Here is a 19,798-nt window from a genome sequence, read left to right as displayed (position 1 = left end):
TACGCTTGGAATAACATAATGACAAGCATATATGTTATCAATGCGGCAAATGTTGAATTCAACATAGATTATCCCTGGCACAAAGATCAACGTGCTATAAACCAGCGCCATTTTGGCTTGGCAGTTGTTCCACTCGAATTGTTGTCGCACTATCTTACTATTTATGTCTAAATATGGATTGGTGACAAGTAACTCACACATATCATCGAAATTTGGTTTATGTTTTCTTATCCAGTACGCAATTACATTGGCATGAGTTAAAGAGAGCATTAAGGATAAATTTAAAGATACTTCGCTGATGGATCCGTCATTTTGGAACTGATGTATTAAATAGTTAACACTGCCGAAGTAATAAGTGATTGTGGATGTGTAGAAAATAATGTCGATGATTATATGGTTATGCCAGTGGACTGATTTTAGCACTTTTGAGGGTAAAAGGATATTTGTTAAATAAATTGTTGGGTCAGCCATGTTGTTCACCTTTTTGTATACTGGCATTAGATTAAAGTTAATTTAACGTTGATTGATTTATAATTGAGTTAGTTTTGTGTACATATCAGTTAAACATGTTAAAAAGATGTATTTTTCTTGAAAGAATGATGAAGGGTATTGAAAGAGATACATTTTGATATAAATTTTAATAACCCATGTCGATTCTAAAGGAAAATCAATGAAAAAGAATGCTGAGGTGGAACAACATATATAATTTCTGTACATTATGTAGCATAAACATATAAAAACATTCTTTGGCAAAATTATATACAAATAAAACATAACAGTTGTGTACAATACTTAAAGGACAATAACACATCAATCATTTTTAATCGGCGGTTGATGCAGACGGAAACGCAGAAGATGCTCGAAATGAAAACAAACCCTCAAAACGGTACAAAAATTACAAAAAACGACATAGAAACTTCTGTTCACAGTGTTCACATCCGTTATATATGCATATAAGTATCCATTAATTACTTACGATTTAGGTAATACTCATTGTGGTCACTTTCTTTTCGAATTAGTCTAGATATAGTTACTGTATGAATGAGTTATCAGTTATCAGTGCAGGAATTGACATCGCGGTTACGTGGGCATGACACTAATGACACAAATTCTTCCTTCTCCTCTTCTTGTCCCCTAATATTTAACTAAGTACGTGTGTGCTAAGAGATTCAGAGAATCAACCGAAACAGAATGTGAAATACATTTTGCACTAAGTATTGTAACGACCTTGTACTTGTACTATTCAACTCCATGCGGAGTCATTAATAAATAAAGTAGAATTAAGTTAAAAATAAATCCATGTACAAGATATTGCAGATACAGATTGTTTGTTTAGATGACGCTCGACGTCACTTTTTCTAGGGGCGGAAGCGCTTGGCTTCCGCGTCGACGTGGCAGTGTACCGGAACCGGGCACCACCGCCACGTCCTGACAGCCGCATGCTGCCAACAGGTCTATGAGATTATTGCAGGCAACTACTTGATTATCACTGGTCACAACACTGCCGATTTTTGTTGCTTCGCCGTGGCTATGCCTGAGCTGCGCGTGCATACGTCAGACATGTTCGGCCATCTTCATCCGTGGCTTTCACGTTCGCATGATGCTATATATAAAATTTAAACAAAACAATTACATTTTACATAAAAAACACAACATTTATTTACTTACCCAGATTAATAACTGTGCCACAGCTAAGTTACCCATTGCACACGCGAGATGAAGAGGACTTCGTAGATCATTAGGCCCCACAGTGGAATTCACATGCTCAGCACTGGCTTGCGCAAGGACCTGCAGGATATTTTTAATATTCGAGGCGCATACCGCGTCAATCAGTTGTTTATCCAATGGCATCATGTTGCATGTAGGCGGAAGAAACTCTTTCGCTTCGTACTTCAACCGAATCCACTGCTCCTTCTCTTCTCGACTAGTATTCGGGGCTGGTTTGATGTTAAGCTGGGTCCTAGCTTCAAATATTGAGTTTGCCAATGCGTTACCAATCGCTAACATTACACTCAAATGACCAGGACTGCAATAAAGTCAAAATAAACACTGATTTGCTTTGAAAATACACAAATAAAAAAAACTTACGGCCATTCGTCTAGATTTAACGATCGAACCTTGGAAATATGTGATCCCATATTCCGATGAATTCCCGAACATTCAATGCACATCAGAATGCCCAAGTTAAGACTAGCCCAATCAGGATCTGCAAATATCAATATTTAATAATAATTTACTATGTTTTGTAAAATTTTCTTACTTGGTGCATCGCAGTCGACACACAAATCATTGCCTGGTACCCTCGAGCGAATGTTTTGAATATTCGCCGCCTCCATCGGATTCTGCTTCTTCGTCTTCGACGACTCGTTGAGCTGCAACGACTTGAGAATCTGCTCCTCGATGGCCGTCACCCATTGATCGCGCTCCTCACAACTGGACGCCTCAAAGTTCCACTGTTTATTATCCAAAGAAACAATGCAAAACTCATAGCCGTCGGCGTCATCATACTCGGAATTCTTCACGCCGCTGCTCTTCATGCGACGATGCCGCTTCTTGACGTTCGGCGTTTCGGATTTCAGATTCTCACCATTCATATAGGTGTTACTGTTGAAGCCTTCATCACCGCTGGCTTGAGTGTACTTGCCGGGCTCCTTGACGGTGTCATATCCTGTTAGCAACACATTTTCAGTGATTCTTTTGTCCCTCGAACCTAATTCAAAAAAATTAAAACTTTTTCTCAAGAATTTAAAATCTGATTAAACTTACCAATTGATAATCCCCCAAGGCTTTCATTAATACTGCTGCCGTTCGTGCCGGCGACAGTGATTATACTCTTCGAGCCGCGCGGCTTTTGTCCTGGCACTTTCACCGTCACATATTGAAGTGGTATCTCTTTACCGTGCACATCGTCCATGTAATCATGCAGACTCGGATGGTAAGTGAGGATACCATCATTACACAGCGTCACATACTTCTTCTTCCACTCCTTGTTCAAGGGCTTACTACTCTTTTTATAGAGATATCCTTGTTTGAGTGGTATCGCCCTGCCAACACCAATATCACCCCCGTTCTTCAACTTATCGTCGGCTTTTTCGACGGGGTGAAGATTCGAGCGCCGACGGCTCTTACGCGACGTCGTCGGAGTGGAGCTGGGTGTTGGCAGGTCCTTATCCTTGATAACCGGCGTCTGGTTATTGTCTAGCGGATGCGGGGCGGTGAACTTTGCAATGTTATTGTTTTCCGTCGGTATGGCTTGCATGACCAGCGCCTGTGACGAACCGTGGCTGCCTAGGGTAGAAGAAGAAGAGTTCCACTTCTCTTCGGAGTTGCGGAAAAGTCCGTCGTGTTTATCGGCCGCACGGTGTAGATGGTGACTTGATGCGGATAATGTGTGCACCTGCCTGCCACCCAACTGAGACAATGCGACCGATTCCTAAATTGAAATTTATTATTATGAGATTTATCGCAATCTCAGCGAATATCTAAAGTACCAACCTTATGTGATAGAGTGTGATTGTGACTAGGGGACATGTGGTTCGCAGCGGGTGATTGTCCTACATTGCTGAAGCCATTATTACTAGAGAGATGATATCGAGGAGCTGTGGCCAGCGGCCCGCCGGCGGTGTGGAAATGATTGTTAGGCGTCGAGGGGCGAGAATTCGTCGGAGTCAAGCATGCCGCCGATGTGGTCAATCGTTGCTGCACAATTTTCTGACAAGCTACGAGAATATAAAAATCAAATTAACAAACATCTGACACAATTGCAGCGCCGTCTAGAACTAAGCGTTAGATTTGCATTCATGACACCATAAAAGTTTAAAAAGGAAATGACCCAAGTGATGCAGTAATCGAACAGGAGATAGATGACTCACCATCTTGAAAGACACGCTCGACGTTCAAACCGTACGTGGCGCAGGTTTCGTAATAGGTACACCTCTTCAGGTCATTGGCCAATTTGCGCGCTCGCGAATCATCAATGACACGTGGATTGTTCTCGCTGATAGCATCTGCAAAAGGCAAAACTTTCGTTATAAAATGTATGCAACGTTATCTGCGTTATTCTCTATATAAGCAAACTTCATTTGCATTGTGCGAAAATGGAAACTCGAAACTCGAAATGGAAACAATACAGACGCTCTGCTATTATATTATTAATAATTCAAAACGTGCTGAATCAATACACATACAATCTACACTAGGCGATTGGAATTAAAATATCAAACAAAAGACTTACCTTGAGTGCCCACCAAAATTAATGGTATCTCGACCGAGTTTCGGAACTGTGACATCTTTGTATAGTAATTATAAATGGCATTGAAGGAGGATTCGTTCTCCAAACTGAATACGAATATCACCGCGTCCACCCAAGCAGTAAACTGTAAAAAATAATCAAATTTAAATCGAATACAACGAATAATTTTTTTTTTAATTCAAACGAAAAAAAATGGTTTACCAGGTATAAAAATACAAATCACGCAGCAAACCGCTCAATCCTTTCCGACGACGCGGCGGGAAAGGCACTGACTGAACAACACGCCGAGTCACACGGACGACCCGAAAGGACGAAACGCGCGCGCTGACAGAGAAGGGCGCCGCGACGTCGGGCCCTTCTTATCTCTCGCTCTATCGACGCGCGCCCCTTTTCAATGCGAAAACGTGCACGAAGGGCTTTGCTTTTTGCGATATGATAATCAATACCAGAAAACACACGCTAATTTAACGCGAAATCGACATACAAATATAAATATTTAACGCCAATGGTGGAGGCGCCAAGGTGGCGCGGCGTCGCGGCGCCACACGCACATTTTACAATTTACAAACTAATCACCTAATCGCATCACGCACGCAACACTTACCTGCAACTCTGGTGGCCCGCCCTCATCGCGGATTAACAGCAGGTAACTCTGATTGTCCACCAGGATCTCCTTCTTAAACCGGCCGCCTTCGGGCGATTCCTCTTGCATGTAACTGCCGGTGAGATAACGATGTACCAGCGCTGATTTCCCCGACGATAGCGAACCGACGATTCCAAGTCTGAGATCCGGGACAGAGCGTGATAACGTCCATTCTTGACTGTTCACAAACGAATCTGCAATACAGAAAAATACGGAAAAGTTAATAAGTGCCATGTGGTATTGTCCGGTACAAACAGTTAAAGATGAATATCTCGAAAAGACGATTAATAATCATGTCTCACGTGGAATAGAGTGGAAATAAGTGTCGCCCGAAGGTGTGCAGCACACGCCCCGCTTTACTTCCATTGCGTATCGATGCTAAAACAGCACGCGCATGGAAATTAAAGTGTCATCATCATCAAAGACGCACGGAGCGTTAAATTTGAAGCGGCATAAGTAGCACACCATTGTCTTCTTCAGTACATGTGTAAACTATTCAACTTGCGAGTGGAATATTGATGAGTTCGGACAGGATGTAGATAAATTCATGCTGGGAATGATTAATTGCTGTAAACTTTAGCGTAGACCACGAAAAAATGAGTTGTAATTATTGGCAAAATCGTGACCATTGCGAATTGCAATTATATCAAGCGTGAAAAGTCCTGACACAAAGCCATAGGCGATAATTACACGATTCTAACAGTAACGGTATTATTTTTGCGTTGATTTGTTGACCTGAATACACGTCCAAAGCAACAACCAGAGTAATATATCTTGTGATCATTGATAAGATACATGAGCAGCTGTACAAGTACCTCCTCGAAATCTCGAAGTTGGTTTGCAATCGAAGATGCTCTTATTACACAAGAGACAGGCCAACAATCAATCGATTTGTTGCTTAGTTATGCTCCACTTGTATGATAACATCTGCTGACGGCAAGTTTCGCTCAGTGGACCGAAAATTCAAGCTGCCAGGGTGAACTCCAATTTTTTCCTTCGTCTTTTGTGTTGTCTGCCATCTTTTGTTCGTCGACTATTGACGAGAATTCAACGCAACAACCACGGAAAATTACGTAAAACATAAATCATATTTTTCATATGATGTTTCCTCTGAGGTCTACCTCAGTAAAAATTTTCCATCAAATGAATCTGTTAGAAAAAGTGCGCCGAAATGCGATGCAACCAAGTGTGAACAGAAAGGCTTACCTTGGCTTAGCACCAAGGTAATGGGACAGCTGTAGACTGTAATACCTCTACTAGATGTCTTCGTTGTTCTAGAGTTCTAGAGACCTCCAAGAATTGAAATTGAATGCGCAATGCACAAAAACTAGGGTAATTCATCATAGAACTTCCCGATGTAATATATCTTTGCAATGCACCCCTTTTATCGTCTGTTATTCCAAGGCAGACACTTTTAATCAAATTTCTTGCCGCGCGGCTAAAACAACATGCACGTTCTTCTTCTACCTGCATAGACCTGCAACCGGGGCCATTTCGCATGGGCGCTAGCAATTCAATTACACTTTAAAAACGTTACTGCATTATGCATATTATCATCGTGCAGGTAAGGCATCGCACAGATAAAAAAATCCAACTAAACCTTTTTTTTTTCTAACACTGAGAAAAGAAAAAAGGTTTAGGACTAAATTGTGGGCCCCAGAAGGGTTATTTCTTTCCTTTTTATTATTTCTGTACCTTAGAACATAGAGTCTAAGTTTTTTTGCTCTTCTAACAAGCAAAAAACGTGCAATTTTATTTTTTTAATTTTTTTCGATGTGGTATTATCGACATTACCGCATATGTGTCATAAATTGATTGAGGGAACATGTGCCAACTCGCGAGACCACCACACAATAGCGTACAAACAGCGGGCTGGGCGGTGTTAGGCGTGGAGAGCAACTTGAGACGCCGCCACACGCTCCATTAGACGCCTAATATGTAGAAACACACAATGCGAAGCGTCGATGCTTTTGAGTCGCCGCCGATGCGGTTTACCTTTCATACTGTGTCGCGAGATCTCGCGCGGGCAGCCTTAAAGGAGTTGATTTGGTAATGCGTCCGGAAACCGCACTCCGGTTTCCGGGCGCCAGCTGGATGCTATGTGGTGTTACGTGCGTCACGCACAAACACCTGCCTCTTAAGAGTTAAGAGAGTGCTGCATGCTTGTTCAGAAACACAATTCATCGATAATGAAATATCCTGAGTGTATTTTTTGAATTTTGTACACAAATCTTAATTTCCATATCTAATCAGCACGAATGCGCACAATGAACACCTTGAAGGTGAAACTATTTGAATTTAGTTCAACAATAAAAAAAGGGTTACAAGGTGTTCCATGGTAGCGCATTAATCATTCGTAATCAAATTCAAAGTGTTAAAACAATAAAAAAACTAATTACTAGTTGTCACGCATAATGATGCTTCTATTCCCTATTGTTTCAACGCGTATTGAACTGAAATCATTAATCATCGAAATTTAAACTCCGAAAAAAATACTGCATAAGCAGGAAACCCTGAAAACCACAGGGTTAAAATAACAGTTAACGGTCACTGGGCGCTACGTACTTAGATACAAGGAAGTAATACGAACAGAAAAAAATCTCCCACGCATCCTAGCATGAAGCAATAAAGAAGAATACCTACGTATCCGGAAAACCATCCATGCATGCTGCATGAAAGCATCCTACAATAAGACGTAATAAATTCTCGGCTTTATTTTAGACTGCATCCCCAAAAACACCACCCAGCGGAATTCTCCAGCAGCCAGGTCTAAGTCCCCTAGATTCGAGAAAGTTGCCAAAGGTCTAATTCAATTTCTATTGATCACTTTCTGAATGCGATCTCTCGGAGGCATACTCGAAGCGCAACAAAACGAGGACGATATTTATGTGATGTCGGTGATGCGGCGTCCAAAGGTGGATGCAAGGGGTGGGCCACAAAGCAATAAAATAAGGAGCAGTTCACATTAGCAGCCAGGCCCCACTACCATCATAAATTCTATAATAAGCAAGCAAGCAATAGCGAGCGCAGTACGAGTAAATAGATGATTAGTTGCCAGCGGAGGAAATCATGTCAAGTCGCATCTTTTACCCCAGAATACCGAGAATAGAATGGGAGATAACGAGATCACTTCGTGCTTTTGGCTATTCAACTACTGGAAATTTTGAGAACTTGTTAGTGAACTCAGGAGAGAAATTCAGTAGATCGTTATTTCAGAAAATAGCAGCGCACAGCACAGCGTATCCTCGTTAATTAATAAAATAATCATGCTGGGGTTGTGCTAATCCTATTTTTTTTCTGAATCTAAGTTGACAAAAGCGGACAAGGTCACCTAACGGGGTGGATTGCTGATGGGGTTATGAAGTTAACAATGCGCGAGCAGAATTAGGCAAACCACAGGAGTGCTTTGGCTTTGACCCGTTGTAGATATAATTTTCATAACGTAAATAAATAAAAAAACACAACACACACACGCAGATTAGTAATCTCACCCCCTATGTATCATGATTATATTGGTTTTAATTCGAGCGTATGAATGATAGAGTAATAAACAGATCAAATAAGCTGATTTAATATTATTGCGATGTTGAAATTTTAATCTGCAATTTATTTTTTTCGCTCGAGTTAACTGACTAGCGCGACAGATGTTTTAAACTTTTTTCAACCGATAATCTAATATAATAGTGCGCTACTGTTGTCATTACGTTATAAATTGATAATATTTGTTCACGGATTACCTTCGTCAGAGTTTAAAAAATCCTTTTTCGCGGCTATCACGTTGTTTGCCAATAAAACGTTCGATTTAAAGCGTTTTCTAGGGCACGACGCATTTTACATTTACGAAATTTTCTAAATATTGACGCAGCCCGACGGATTAGTTGTCTTTTGTTGACTCTATTTGCCTAGGCCTAAAGCATCAACCATAGCACAAACCGATGAGCAGATGTCCCGTTTCTGGTCATTGCATTCCACACAATGCTTTTTAACATAACATAACATAAACTTCGCTTAAAAAATAACACAGAAATATTTATGCATCTTGAAAGTTTATGATCGATCTGTATAATAAAGATATCATTTTTTCCGGAGTGTTTGTCTCAGGTGTCAGTTACAGTCCGCGTCCACCTTTTACGGTAAAAGTTTCCTCAGCTGTAAATGTGATCTTTTCTTGTGTCGATATCCATCTTTGAATGGCACGCGCGCGTCGTGAAAGCTCTTTTTATGCCTCTAACAAACACCCGCTGCTTCACTTTATGTAACAATGTAACGCTGTAACGTTTTTCATTCTTGCGCACAACCTGCACAACACAAAACGTATTTAATTACGAATGTAATCGTAGACAAACCAAAAACTTTCACCGACTAATATAATACTTACAACTCCCTCAAAATAAGAATCAAAAGCGTAAAATTATAGAATTTAAACGCAATCATACTTAATAACTATTCTTGTCTATTCAAGGGCATTAAAGACGAATCAAGCGCTCCCTTCAAGCGTCAACAAAATTATTGCGTTTCACTTCGTGCATGACATGATATCTTCAAATATTCAATAAGTATAGTTTAATGTACCTGAACATTACTTCCGCTAGCGTAATTTAATCCCTCAACAAGTATGCGGGTGGAAAGTTTGAGAGAAATTAATTATTAATACGCAAAATATCAAAAAACAACGCGTTTTGTTAAAAAAACACAAAAATCAATTTAAAAACACTAAAAATTCTTTGTACAAACAAAGTAGATAAATAAATATATTCACACCGGATATTTATTTGTGCATGTAAGAAGCGTAAAGGTGCATTTCCGCCTTTACACGCATAATTTCAATTCCACCTCCTCGCTTTGTCTTTAAACTTGCATTACTATTTTAAGTGTGGAATTTTTCTAACGTCCGTTTTTTATTCGTATTTCCGATTTAAACTTCACGCTTACACTCCCGTGAAGTGTACTTAAGTTAACAAGTGTTTTTATTTTTATTTCCTACATTTACAATGATTTCTACTTCAACACCTCTCACCTGACTTGCGTTTTTCCGGTAAAACTAAACTCTTCGCGCGTTTAACTCTCAATGATCGCCTACGAATCGAGCGCAAAAACGACTCGGGCATCCTCTGCCGGAACGGCGTATCCGCATGATGTTTCTTCTCCGACATGAACCAGCTCTTCACCGTCGTCATCGACAGCAGCTGGTGCTTGCTCTTCTTCGGCGTGGCCGCCGGCTCATTTTTCAAATCCACCATGATTAATTTATCCTGTCCGTGCGGTACACGTGTAATTATCCACAAAACAATTCGCTTAGGATTAAAGTCACTAATAATAACACTTTCGTCCGCATTTTTAATATTCGCAACACGCAACACGGAAGTTCGTGTCTTCGTATCCAGTACACGCGGACATGAATGCGTCGCCGGCGGAACGCTGACGGTGAATGAAAGCCGACCGAAGCGGAGGTAGGGTACGAAGCGTACGAAGAGCGCAAGTCTTCCCCACCTATACCACCTATATCCATCAAATATATATTCATGTTTCTATGATTTGGCGTAGCGCACGAAAACATAAAAACTACACAAGCACTAAAACTGATTACCATTGATTTTATTTATCGAAGCGATAATGAACGAGTCATTAAAATTTCAGTGTGTCATCCAGTCATCGAATAAAAACCGACAGATTTTCGATTTTACGAGTTGACGTGCTATGCGGTGATGCTTTCCGGTGTTACGCTCGCATTTACAAGTCGTAAAAATCACATTAAAACCCTTCAGAAGCACTCGCAAAGCAAACTTGAATTCGCACTCTTGACTTCGGATTTAACTGAAGTTCAAAGTTTACTACTTTACTACAATTCTCAATCCGAATTGATCCTAAGTCTAAGAATACATCCTTTAGCACTTTAAGATTTTTTTAAAAGAAAAAAGATAAAACTTGGCCAATTATAATCAGATTTCAACAACATTAGAAACATTTCAACATATGTTGTGCTATATTACTCGTAATTTGTTGAAAAACAAATAAAAAGTAAATTTAAAAAATGTTTTCTTTTTTTTTCTTGTTTCTAACGAGTAAATTGCTAAAGTGATGAAGCAAAACATCAAACAATTAAGGCTAAACGCTTTGTTCTAATGTGCTTGATTGAAGTAGTGGCTTTGCACAACGCGTTTGTGTCTTAATGTTTCCCAACCATTTTGTAATTACATACAAAGTGAAGCGTAGACAAGTTCCCAAAAACCCATCGTGTATCGAAAGTGTAAAGTGTATAAACATTAACAAACGACATACTTAGACTTGATTAAACAATGCCTCTTAAACAATGGGTTTGCGTTAAAGTTCGTGTTAATTTTCATGCGAAACAACTCAATTCAATTAAGTTATGTTTTTAATCATTAAATTTGTAATTTATTACGCGCTAGTAACGAATTTAAATGTCGTAATTTGTAACATCGGTAATTTTAATCAAATCATAATAAAAATAATTATATCTGTGGTAATATATGCAAAATAATTTGATGGCCAGCGTAATAATGCGTTCACGGTCATGCCACGCGACGTAATTTTTGCATATTTTGTATTTGTATTGAGGTTATTTCCGTTTGCCGCGCACACATCTTCAGCAAACTTGCAATTTATTACAATGCGTGTACCTGCGTCATTTCGCCACACAATCATAACGTAATATGCAAAACTAATCACCCGGATCGCACAGATAATAACGACATAGTTTTCAATCCGTTAAAAACGGTTGCAAAAACGCAAAAAGTTAAAAATAAAAAAGTTTTAAAATATTCTTTCGAATTTAGGCTTTGTTTTGAATAGCATTAGATAACATAATAATAGACGTAGAACACAGTGTGTTACTGTGTGTGCGCCCGACCATGTCCAATTATGATTTACAACACCTTGACTCGATTTTTTACGAATCCGATATGACTACACAAACACACACATAGAGGAAGGATTATGGTGCGTCAATGGTCCGCAAACGGCGATTACAACACCGGCGGCTAGTTACTGCCGGGGCTATTGTCCTTTTGTAAAAATAGTCAAACGGGGAAACAAGGTGCTAAAGACTAGGGAGTGGCAGAATTAAGATCTCACGATTTTTCAAACAAGAAAATAAAAAAAAACACAAAAAATTGAAAAAAAAAAAATTAAAATTTTAAGTTTTTAGCCTGGCATTTACAAAATATTATAAATATTTAAAATCTTTTGCCTCCGTCAGATGCGTGATTAAATTCTGAAAAATATAATATACTTCCCAATGCTGTCTTTAAATATTTTCGGAGATTTTGCAGTTTTTTTTCAAAAATCTCTAAAAAAATGTTACAAAGAGTTAATGGCGATATAAAGATTGCAATAAAACTTTTCTCATTAGTTTCCTGAGTATCCATTAAGAAAGTGCAATATTAACATTAGATCGCAACTAGGAACTTTCTAAAGTAAAACCCAAGACTTAAGTCGAATCACAATATTTATAGTTATAGAGAAAGTTAATGGCTGATAATGTCAATGAGAAAACGTGTACGAAAACGCCATTAGCGCGCTAATAAATATATTTTTATCATTGTCAATCAAACCACATGAATAATTTGATAGCAAATTATAAACATCGACGTAAAAAGCTTTTATCGTATTTTAATGCGCAATGTAAATCACCACCTGCCATCAGCTGCGCTGTCAGAATTTCGACTCAACTCAGCGCCGCTCGACAACTCGACCTCAACGCTCGTTGTTTGTACATTATATGATTGTGCAGTTGTACAATGCGTAAACCTCAAAGTAAAAATGTCGTGACATGCACCATACTATAAAGAAAATTATATTTGGTAATATATTTGGTTTTTCAAAGGATGTTGAGGAATAATGACTGGATTTTGTTGTGTGCCGAGGGTATGGCGACGAAATTTTCGGTCGCGTTTCGGTTTGTATTTAGTAGCTTGGCATACGCGGCGAGTTTATTTTATAAATCACGTTTTCCACTGTTTTAGCCCCGGGGCGCAACGCGGCGCATTTGCATTAGCATTGTAAATGAAGTGACAAATCAGTGACCAGACAGACGTGGCCCGGCTACCGAATTGAAAAGCGTCCAACGTTTGTCACGAAAGGGCATGTGATCACTACCGCAGCTTGATTGCTTTCGGCGGAATTTTGAAATCAGCTGCCAGCGAACAAAAATCCCAAAAAAATAAAATCCAAGCTAAAAGTATAAAAAATAAAGTTGAATCATCATAAATCTTAAACTAAAAGCACTTATTGTACAAAGCAGATGTTCTCGCAACGAAAAAATTAATGAAAATTGAAGTAAGCGGAAGAAAACTCGAGTAGCTAATTAGCTAATTAAATTAGCCGTCTAATTAACGATGCTCAACATTGAAAAAACCATAAGTATCCAAAGGAAAGTTAATGCAAATTGCAAGCCAAGTTGAACGCTCATTAATTCAATTTATTTTCTTTTGTAACGACATCGCAGGCACTAAAAACACTCCATCACATGTTGTGTGACAAATATTTACATATAACGTTTATTTATAAACATAAAATGACTTTCAACCCCTTTCGGCCGCAATTCAATAATTACCCAAGACGTCACTCAACGAAGCAAGACAGAAACCAACCGCGAAACCAAGAGAACTAATGAATTTATTACTTTATTAACATGTATGCCACATATGGGCATGTCGCGTCGCGATGTGTGTCACCTGGTGCTTCATTTTTTCTGTACTGACCCAACGATTAACAAACACAAATGACGCGACATTAAAAACACATACAAACATAGCGCATGCTAATGTGTATCGAATTCTAGTTTGTCTAGGAAATCAGTTACGTGTTTCCGTTATATCGGAAACGTAACTTTCACCCCCGAAGGGTTAAACGACCGTTTAATATCATAACGCACAAATAAAACAATTAAATATACATTAGTAGATATTCTACTCATGATTGTGAAATGTGAATAAAATTTGATATAAAATTAATATAACAGAAAATACGTTGGTGTATGTTCGGTTTTTATACCGCAACTCAAAGCACTGGATTTTTACCTATGAAAGTCAAAAATCACAAATATAATGCGATTATACAAAATCAATAAGCGTGAAAAATGTAAAATGCAATATTTCAAAATTTACAAGTTTACAAGACGTGCAACAGTAATGGCGCATAAAATAATACACGCTCGACATTTGCGCGTGGAGTTTCTTTCAAACTCTGCACACTGCACGTCCATAACTCACTCTAATTTGTCATAGGTCTCGTCGTCAGACGGCGAGATTCGGAGGTTTTACCTTCGACTGTAAACTTCAGGTTAAACCAGAATAAGCACCGGTAGTGCATAGATCATCGATTGTGAAATTAAACCCGATCAAGTGGAACACAACGGTGGCAAAACGAAGGCTTGTGTCAGCGGCGAAGCGACACACGTAATGCAGAATAATTTATTCATTGCCTCTTCTGCACCAATAAATTCCTAATACCTGCGTGTGATTCACAATGTGAGCACAGAGAGGTACGGAGGAAAGTAGAGGTAGGTAAGTGTAGATGGCCGCCAGATAACCATTAGATCATTACACGTATCGTCATACCGATAAAGTTTGATATTTATGATCGGTATCGAATTTTATTTGGTTTTATTGGGCGTGCGATATTGGGAGATGAACGGGTTCAATTGCAAATCGGATAGGAGATTGTAATTGTGCAGATTAGGCTTTAGATACTTGTATTGCAATATTCCCACAGAAATTATAGCTTGTAATTTGAGGATTTACAAAATAATAAATAATTACGAATAAAAAAGCAAAAAATTGTTAATTTTAAGTCTAGAAAATTAAAAACCAAAAATTATAACAAAAAATAACGTTTTACAAATTTTCAACACAAAATAAAGAAAACAAAGCCTAAAAATCATTGAATTTGCGCTAAACGGCACTTTAGTCACGGCGTTAGCCACCCGTGTTTAAAGTACCATTTTTGTCTAAAAACCGCGAAAATACTGGCGCTTTAAAGGTGGACGCAAGAAAAATTATTTCCATGTCATATTCAGATTCGGCGAAATGTGTTATGCAATATAAACCGCATGAAACATCAAAATTAATAAATATTATATCTAAAAATAGACAACCTGCCCCCAAACCAAGAATCCCACATATAAATACTAATAATAAAATATTGTAATTCCGAATAAAAACTAGATATTATACGTAATAAAATAAAAAAATTGCTATTTTTAACTTCAAAAAAATTTTAAATCAAAAAATAAACGTTTTTTGTTATAATATTGCTATAAAAATTAGATAATACTCTATTCTAACCCTATAATTCATAGTTGAGTACTAGCACTTATTATTATAAGCTACACAATAACCGAACAGTAATTATTCATGTACCAATTGTAATTTAATAAGCACACCGGCCAAAAACTGCTAGTACCTATGTGCTAGCATCATTGAATGAATGATTAAGCACCCATTATTGTTCGACAAGTCGCGCGTGCCTCGTTGTTCGGACGTTGATAACATGTTAATATTCATTCGCGAGCCGAGCATATGTTGTTACAGTTTCACATCGGCGTCTCCCTTCCCAGCACACACGGCGGTTACTCGCGCAATGCGCAATTATGAGCGCTGATGATACGGCCACGTGGAGCGCCGCATAATCAACACGTTTAATACTCGCATGGGGCATCAATACGATTCGTATCAAGTAATAATAACTGCATTGAACAATGCCAGCAGAAAAAATGCATATACAATGCCAGAGGGTGGCATGCTTTAATTCGGATAAATTAGGTTTGACAAATTTGGACGCGCATGCGCAATAGTAATAAAAAAAAGTTGAAACGCTTAATATTTAAATTGTTACATCGTTAATATATTCATCGACGCATAGATAATTCAGGTGAGATAAAATAGTCACGCTTATAAGTCCGCCATATTGAATGGAAATATGCAAATGATTTTCTTATCTAAATTTCTTTACGTTGCAAGGCGCCACGTGTCACGTCACGTCGTTAAGAGATAATATTCAAATTGAACTTGAATACGTTGACAATAACTTAATATTAATTAATGTTGTAAGAATGAAAATCGTGCAGCTTGCACACATTATTAGATTAAACTGCAAGAGTTTAACTTTAAGTAAAATATTCACCCCTAATGGTGTATTACTATTGTCAAAACCTAAAAATCAAGGTGGGCGTGCAATGGTGCCTTTTTCGCGCACCCCGGCGCGCGTGTCCACTATTATAATATAATTCGGTTGATGAAATCAACGCGGCACGCAGCACCTGAGGGGCGGATGCATTCGCGCGATATTCTCTATTCTGCAACATGCAACATGGTCAACCCCCGAACATATAATTAGCATACGCGCGCCGCACGCGTACTGACCACTGACCCCGTCGATATCAAACACACAACGCATGAAACGCCAAAAGTAAAAGGGTAACTGTTATACACGCCATTTAGCGCGTCTAATACTGTTTGACAGATGGTCCAAAAAACCGACGCACTGTGACCACTTCACGGCTAATAGACTATGATAATGAGGTCGCGATGGCGGCGGAATATCCTTGAACTATTCGCGAAAACACGCAGAAATTTAAATACAATAGTCTATAGACTAGTAGACTACTAGTAAATATTTAATATTAATTTATTAATTTACAGAGAATATTTCATTTGTCTATCAGTTGACTTTTTTTGTTTTATTGTTGTTCACCTCGCCCTTCGCAGGTTGTGCGGGTTTTGTTTTGATGAAAGCGTTATAGTAATAGTTTCCAAACATGTTCAACATCGCCAGGATTTGAATGATTGCGAAAACCAGATATAATTTTGGATAAGCGCAATTTTTCACGAAGAATAATTTCCATGTGTAGAATATGAGCAGGAAACAAAATTGCCCCTAGAGAAAAAATATCGTGTGGTGTAATATTTGTAGAAATGTAAATAAATATAAGGCAAAATCAATAATTACCAATTGCATTTGAGTAATGTACTTCTTCCACCAGATATTCTGCCTGCTGTTATTGTAAAGACAATAAAAGTAATAGGAATACATGACGGAATGAACCAGACTGTTGAGGGTACCCATAACAGCCATCTCACCACCAGGGAGGTACCGCGCCAACGCGTACGACCCAACCACCATCAGAGTATGATGGTAGGTGTGTAAAGTACTAACAAGCGCGAATTTTTTACGCAAAACAAAGAAAACTGTGTCTAGTAAATCACTGATTTTGATTAAATAGTACAACCAGGTGTAGAAAATTACTTTCAGGTCATATTCAGAGTCGGTGAAATGTGTTATGCAGACTAAGTCTCTTTGTAAGATTATATGAAGCGCCTGAAAGATTAAAATTCGTATAGTATATTAAGTACCACGAGATTAAAGAATTTTAGTCACGGCCGTGATTAAAGAGTCACTTTTCGTGACTTAAAACCGTAGAAAAAGTAGCGCTTTAAATGTGGAAATAGATAAAAGTAGATTGAGTATCAAGTGCGCTAAGCGGCACTTTAGTCACGACCGTTGTTAAAATGCCATGTTTCGTGTCTCAAAACCGTGGAAAAAGTAGAAAAAATTTATTATTTATAAGAAAATAGATGACCTACCCTAATACCAAGAAATCCACATACTAATACTTGTAGAATATTGTATGTCTGAATGAAAAATTTGATATTATACGCGGGTCTATTCGCCATCCATTTTTCACCATTCTTAATCATATACCAATAAGCAGACATTATTATAATAATTGGAAAAGGTGATCCCATTAAGGGATACGAAATTATTCGTTGATCTGCAATATTTTTAAAAATTTTAATTTTTTTTTAAATATAATATGATTGAATTAAAAATACCTGCATATTTATATATGAGAGTATCGTAAATATCATAAAGACGATCCATGTTGAATGTGAAACACTAAAACTTATTCTACGTAATCTAATCACTCGAAAACTGTAACTAAGAATGACTATCGACTATATTTGCTTATATATATACCTGCGCGAATATTAAATCAATGATTTATTAATGATGGAATAAATTGTGTCATCAGAACCAGTTCACCAGTCTAGTGTGGAAACGCGTTGAAATAAAAAATAAAATTAAAAAAGTGAAATAATAGAATAATTTGTGTAACTTTATTTTATCATTAGTACATTATCAACGAAAAATTTTAAAAATTTAATCTACTTTCTTAATTGTTGTTTTTTTCTGCTTGATATATGCGTTGTAATAAAAATTTACAAACATATAACACAAAAGAGATACTTGACCAAGATGGAATACCAGCATACCTTTGGGGTACTCACAAGTTGAATCGAATAGTTTTATTGTGTAAATTGTACCCAGTGTGATAAATTGTAACTAAAATAATAATAAATATTAAAATGATTGGTTAAAAAAGTTTAAAATAATAATATTTAATATTTACGATTTGTGCTTGTGTGATATACTTTTTCCACCAAATAGTAATTTTGCCATCGAACATCACCGCACAAAAGTAATAAAAGTACATGAAAACATGCACGATACTATTGAGTAATCCTAGCCACACTAATTCACCGGCAGGATAATATTTATTAATTATCCAGCCAACGGAAACCATCAAAGTGTGATGGTAAACATGCAACGTTGAAATTTGCGTGAATTTTTTACGTAAAACAAAAAATATCTAAAAATTTAAAATATTAACTTCAAAAATTAAAAATAAAATAGGTTTTTTCTACTTCCAACTTTAAAACGCCTGTTTTTTCACGGTTTTAAGACATAAAATGTGGCACTTTAAACACGAACAACCGTAAAGTACTTTAGTCACGGAATGGAGCATGCGTCTGCGCATTTGCCTTGCAATGTAGAAATAAAGTGGAAGTAGAAAAAATAGCGTAAGCTAAACGTTGTTAAACAAAAACGTTCGTTTAGCCACTTCATAGGTACTTAATATACCATTTCATTACCGTATCAAACAAATCAATAAGCTTAATAACCCAATAAAGGTATGAGACATTCAATAAAACCAAATCACTCGGACTTGTCGTTTGATTCGTCATGCAAGTGAAAGCATTCAACGGAATAGTTTTAACAATCTAAAATAATCAAATAAATATAAAATTCTATTTGTACTATCATCCAGAATAGTTAATATTTACCATAGTGATGATATACAAACACATAATGATTTGCACAGCGTTGAAAACAAGCAAAACTGTGCGTAGATTAAACGCCGGACGATTTTTCATCATAGCCGGGCCTAATTTCAGCACAAAAAGTAAATAACACGCCACTATTCCGATCAGTGTCGAGCAATTACCCATGAGCGGATAATCACTCAATCTTTTATCTAAAAATTAATTAGAAATTCTTATAATTTCATAATACTAGTTTTATATTTTATATTTTATTATATAACCTGAATAATCATCAAGGAATAATTTCCACATATTGCGCACTTTTTTAATATTATTTTGACTATGGTGTCACGATGGAAACAACTCAACTAAACACCGTTTACGTTTAATTTCCTTTAGCAATAAATAATATTTTCCGCTAGGAAATACCTCAACGCTGGAATGCAGACCAATTATTTTGTTTTATCTACGCTGTCAAGTGTAATAATTTGCCTTGAAATTATCAACAACTAGAGTATTTCTATATTACACCTGGATTTTTTTTATGCAAACAAGACGCGATTCCATATAATTATTCACGGACATTGAGAAATTGAAATTCTGAATCATTATTGATTTTTTGTTAGCCCTATGCTTTCAGAAACTCCAGAAAAAAAAAAGTATCTAAGGACGTTTGTCCAGCGTGTGTGCTCTGCTTCTTTTCAAAAAGCACAAATGTAAAGATGGATGAAGCTTTATGCTCGCTCAGTGCCAATGCAATGATTAATTGGTGCGGAC

The 19,798-nt window shown here is 37.5% G+C and overlaps 3 protein-coding genes across 3 annotated transcripts; all 3 read right to left on the bottom strand.

The window, feature by feature from the left end:
• Window positions 1-1,528: 1,528 nt before the first annotated feature.
• Window positions 1,529-10,307, bottom strand: LOC135791067 (centaurin-gamma-1A-like). Its single transcript, XM_065301376.1, has 10 exons — window positions 9,913-10,307; window positions 4,857-5,089; window positions 4,235-4,376; window positions 3,873-4,007; window positions 3,496-3,719; window positions 2,767-3,433; window positions 2,261-2,710; window positions 2,089-2,206; window positions 1,669-2,026; window positions 1,529-1,603 (listed from the first exon to the last, which is right to left on the bottom strand). The coding sequence occupies exons 1-10, from the start codon at window positions 10,133-10,135 to the stop codon at window positions 1,529-1,531; spliced, it is 2,625 nt and encodes an 874-aa protein (XP_065157448.1). The 5' UTR covers window positions 10,136-10,307.
• A 6,213-nt stretch (window positions 10,308-16,520) lies between these two features.
• LOC135791028 (very long chain fatty acid elongase 7-like) lies at window positions 16,521-17,857 on the bottom strand. The gene is made up of 4 exons (XM_065301341.1): window positions 17,750-17,857; window positions 17,501-17,688; window positions 16,866-17,234; window positions 16,521-16,793 (listed from the first exon to the last, which is right to left on the bottom strand). Exons 1-4 carry the CDS (start codon window positions 17,796-17,798, stop codon window positions 16,578-16,580), a joined length of 822 nt encoding a protein of 273 aa, XP_065157413.1. The 5' UTR covers window positions 17,799-17,857; the 3' UTR covers window positions 16,521-16,577.
• Window positions 17,858-18,012: 155 nt separating this feature from the next.
• Window positions 18,013-19,434, bottom strand: LOC135791074 (very long chain fatty acid elongase 7-like). Its single transcript, XM_065301389.1, has 5 exons — window positions 19,303-19,434; window positions 19,043-19,233; window positions 18,851-18,979; window positions 18,328-18,567; window positions 18,013-18,260 (listed from the first exon to the last, which is right to left on the bottom strand). The coding sequence occupies exons 1-5, from the start codon at window positions 19,331-19,333 to the stop codon at window positions 18,078-18,080; spliced, it is 774 nt and encodes a 257-aa protein (XP_065157461.1). The 5' UTR covers window positions 19,334-19,434; the 3' UTR covers window positions 18,013-18,077.
• Window positions 19,435-19,798: the final 364 nt, after the last annotated feature.

The sequence above is a fragment of the Atheta coriaria genome, unplaced genomic scaffold (genome assembly GCF_025399875.1).
Source record: "Atheta coriaria isolate IRGN ID8LTWV9N9 unplaced genomic scaffold, Caltech_Dcor_3.1 hic_scaffold_4_pilon, whole genome shotgun sequence".
Classification (NCBI taxonomy): Eukaryota; Metazoa; Arthropoda; class Insecta; order Coleoptera; family Staphylinidae; genus Dalotia; species Dalotia coriaria.
Note: the sequence above shows the minus strand (reverse complement) of the source record. Positions and strands in the feature narration are given on the sequence as shown.